The sequence below is a fragment of the Gossypium hirsutum genome, chromosome A01, assembly GCF_007990345.1.
Source record: "Gossypium hirsutum isolate 1008001.06 chromosome A01, Gossypium_hirsutum_v2.1, whole genome shotgun sequence".
NCBI lineage: Eukaryota > Viridiplantae > Streptophyta > Magnoliopsida > Malvales > Malvaceae > Gossypium > Gossypium hirsutum.
Window position 1 is genome coordinate 19,681,390 of NC_053424.1, and position 4,253 is coordinate 19,685,642.

The 4,253-nt window shown below is 36.6% G+C and overlaps 1 protein-coding gene across 1 annotated transcript; it reads right to left on the reverse strand.

Annotated features, from left to right (window-relative positions):
• Positions 1–680: 680 nt before the first annotated feature.
• Positions 681–1,331, reverse strand: LOC107940944 (uncharacterized). Its single transcript, XM_016874410.1, has one exon. The coding sequence runs from the start codon at positions 1,329–1,331 to the stop codon at positions 681–683; it is 651 nt and encodes a 216-aa protein (XP_016729899.1).
• Positions 1,332–4,253: the final 2,922 nt, after the last annotated feature.

The window sequence follows — 4,253 nt, forward strand, 5'->3', positions numbered from 1 at the left end:
TATAATTTTTCAAGTATGTTAAATATCTTACTAGTATTTGATAGCTTAGAATGATTGTCTTGTTAATTACAATAATTAAATTTGTAATTATTTAATTCATTTTAATACTAGTGACGAACTGCATAAATTATTTATGTCATAGTTTATGATTATGTGGTGTGGATGTGGATGTGTGATCTAGCTTAAATTAACCCTATTGAGGTAATTTTTTTTTGTTAGAATTAGGTCTCTCTTGATCTTAATGCAGCCGGTAAATTAAATTTTTGGCCTTAGGTTATAAGGTTATTTATTGGTTATGGAAGTAATTTCAAATGAGTTATCTCTTGGTTATCAAATAAGTAAGCAGAGATTGGTTATCTGGTGTTAAGTCAACAATTAAAACTAATTTATTAAAGACATTGAAGTTATCCTTGTATTGATGATCGAATCTATGAATTAAACAAATATTTTACCTTTAGCTAGAGCTTTTCCTCATTGATTTTATCAAATTTTTATTTACTACTTTTTCTTCTCTTTTTTTTGGTGAAAAATAGAAACAGAAATACAACTCAAAAAAAAAACCTAAGAGACACTAAAAGCTTTATCTTGCTGGATAGCCGTAGCCACCACATCATGACGTACTTCAAATATCTGGAGAGGAGTCTGCTAAGAAAGACTAATATTTGCCAATTGGTCTACAATTAAGTTACATTCTCTAGGAACATATTTGGTTTCCCACTGATCTTTAGATTGCAAAATTCGTTTAACTCTTCTAAGCAAAGTAATACCGGAATCCACAATTTCTTCCATGGACAAGGCCTGACCACTTCGAGATTATCAGTCTGAATATTGACTCTCTTGTACCCTTTATTTAATAAAATGAGAATTCCATCAAGAATACCCCAAAATTCTGCCTCCAAAGGTGAACAATTACTCAGATAATGTGTGAATTCCAGAATCCAATTACCATTTCGACCACGAACCACTTCACCTGCTAAGGCATTTCCATCAGAAAATAAATGCACCCAATCTTCTGAAAAGTGATGATGGATCTCCGAAGATGTTGATCTTACCTTGGTCCCAATCAGGAAAGGCTCAAAATGTTGGGCCAAACTGAGAGAGGACTTAATAACATCATAAGCCGTCCAATTAATGCTTTGGAAGATGAACAAATTCTTGCTCTTCCAAATTCTCCAAGCGATTAGCCCAAATAGGCATGACCAAGTAATTCCCTTATCCTGCATCTTAGAATGACAATAAGGATTAGATGAAAACCAAATTTGAAAGGGATCAGAAAAGAACTTGGATTGTTTTTCTGGAGGAACTACAAGCTCCCAAACTTCCTTGGCCATTGAACAATCTCGGAGCACATGCATAATGTCTTCAGTATCGTGGTCACATCGTGTACACACACTACTTTGCCCAATTCCTCTATTGATTCGTTCTGAATTAGTAAAAAGCCTCTATTTGGCCACAAGTTAAAGAAAAAGACGAACTCTCGGAGAACCTTGATATTTCCAAATGAGCTTCCACATATCATCTTTAGGGCTCTAAGCATTTTTCTTTAAGACCCAATAAGCACTTTAAACTGAAAAGGATCCTGATCCAAGACGAGCCCAAATGATTCTATCCTCACCACCAGCAGAATGAGGAGGAGGAATACTTACAATTCGTCTTATCATGACATCAGGCAGCCAAATACGAAGCATATCAATATTCCAAGAGCCGCTCTGAAGCACCTAAACCTTCAGAGTACTATCCAAATTAAGCCTATCATGAGCAGAAACATAAGAGAAAGGGGCTCAACATCAGGTATCCAAGTATCTTTCTAGCCACGAATTATAGAGCCATCGCCAACGGACCACATGATATTCTCACAAAAGAGGGGCCACACCTTAGAGAGAGATCGCCAAATGTGAGAGCAATTACTTCTATGAATAGTAACAAGAAGCTGACTTTTCCAACCATATTTTGAACGAATAACTCGAACCTATAACTCATCTTTACGAGAGACAAGATTGAACCCAATTTTCATAAGGAAAGAGTTGTTTAGATCTTGAAGATGCCTAAAACCATGTCCTCCACAAGACCTAGGCTGACAAATGGAATCCCATCCTACCAAAGCTATTTTTGGATTTCCAACTGAGCCTCCCCAAATAAATTGTCTAGCGATCCTTATCAATCTCATCACACACTCCTTTCAGAACTAACAATGACTGCATGAAATAGTTAGGAATAGTAAGAAGAACCGATTGAACGAGAGTGACCCGTCCTGCAAAGGAAAGTTTTTGAGCTTCTCAATTTTTGAAGTTTACTCCTCACTTTATCGACCACAAATTTCAGAGTACTCCTAGTGACCTAGTCATGGAGAAGAGGTACCCCAAGTACCTTTTTAAATTAGAAACTTTCTGAAAGCCAAAGAGCTGACTAATCTGATCACATAAGCTAGAATCCACACATTAAGAAAAATACATGTTACTCTTTCTTACGCTAATCTTATGACCAGAAAAAACACAAAAACATTTAAGGATTTCCTTTAGTAAAAGGGCTTGATTCATTTCCGCTTTTCCAAAAATGACAAGGTCATCAGCAAAAAAGATGTGAGATAAATATAGTCCCAATCTGGATCACTGAATAGGATGCGACCTACCGACTGTGATCTCTGAGCTAATAAGATGTCATATTCATTCCATACAAACAACGAACAGATAAGGCAATAAAGGACACCCCTGTCTAATCCCTCTCACAGGCTTAAAGGACTTAGACAGAATCCATTCCATAGGATTTGTATAGAAGATTAAGAAATAACATCCATAATTACTATTCTAAGTAACTCTGGGATCTCAGCAGCAACAAGGGAAGCATTAATGAAGTCCCAACTAATCTTGTCATAAGCTGTCTCTAGGTCCAACTTAATGGCCATCCAGTTCCTACCAGCTTTCCTACTACGCAAAGAATGTATGACTTCCTGCACAATAATGACATTATCTAAGATATTCCGACTAGCAATAAACCCCGCTTGCTCAGGTGAAAAGAAATTTACAAACACCACTTTAAATATATTAGCGATCACCTTCATCACCAACTTATACATAACCGAACAGAGACCGATTGGCCAAAATTGGCTGAAATCTTCCGGGCAATCCTTATTCGGAATAAGCACAATAAGGGGGTTATTAAGATCCTCCTTAATTCTATTACCAACAAATATTCCTTGAACCTACTCACAAATCGCCCCTCCCACAAAATCACACTGACTTTAGAAGAAATGCACATAGAAACCATCACTTCCCGGAGCTTTCAGCATAGCCATGTCGAACAGGGCTTTCTTAATTTTATCATTCAACACCGGCTTATTGAGAAAGTCAATATTTTGCTCCTTAAGGCGAGAAGAGATATTTAAGGGAAGTTCAGACATGAGAGTAGGGATTTCACCATATAAACTCTCAAAAAACTTAGTGGCCTCATCACTGAGAATAGAATGATCCGAACACCACTCCCCATTACTAATGCATAATGCCAAAATACGATAAAATTTCCTCATTTGCAAAGTGCAGCTATGGAAGAACTTGGTATTACGATCTCCAAACTGGAGCCAATCACACCTAGCCTTCTACCTCCATAAAAGCTCCTCATGATTAAGCATACTTTCCAATTTATCACGAACCTCCATCTCCAAGTTAACTAATCTCCTAAAAGTCGACTGATCCATAGCCTTTTAAATACTCACAAGCGATCTCAAAAGCTATTTTTTCCGCGTTCCAATAAAGCCATAGACAGACATGTTTCAATCTTTGACATATAAGGTAAATTCAAATAAAGAATCAGCCATATTACCTCAGAATCTCCACTTATTAATAATCAAATCTTTAAAATTTGCGTATTTCATCCATCCTGCAAAGAATCAAAATAGTCTCCCTCTAAAAATACTGAGCTCAGGATTAGTTTTTAAAAGAATGGGTCTATGATCCAATTTAATGCATAGAAGATGATAAACGAGTGTATACGAAAATACAGAAGTCTAAGCATCATTAGCTAGGGCTCGATCTAATCTCTCATACGTATTGCCTCTTTGCAAGGTAAAGGATGGTCCTATAAATCCAAGATCCTGCAAATTACATGAGTCAACAAAATTACCAAATAAGTTACATCTCTTACCTGTGAATCGATCACTTTTTTTATCCTTAACAAAGAGAATAGCATTAAAATCACCCAAAATCAACCATGGCAAAGGGTCTTGAGGCAGAACATCCATTAAATCAGACCAGAGAGAT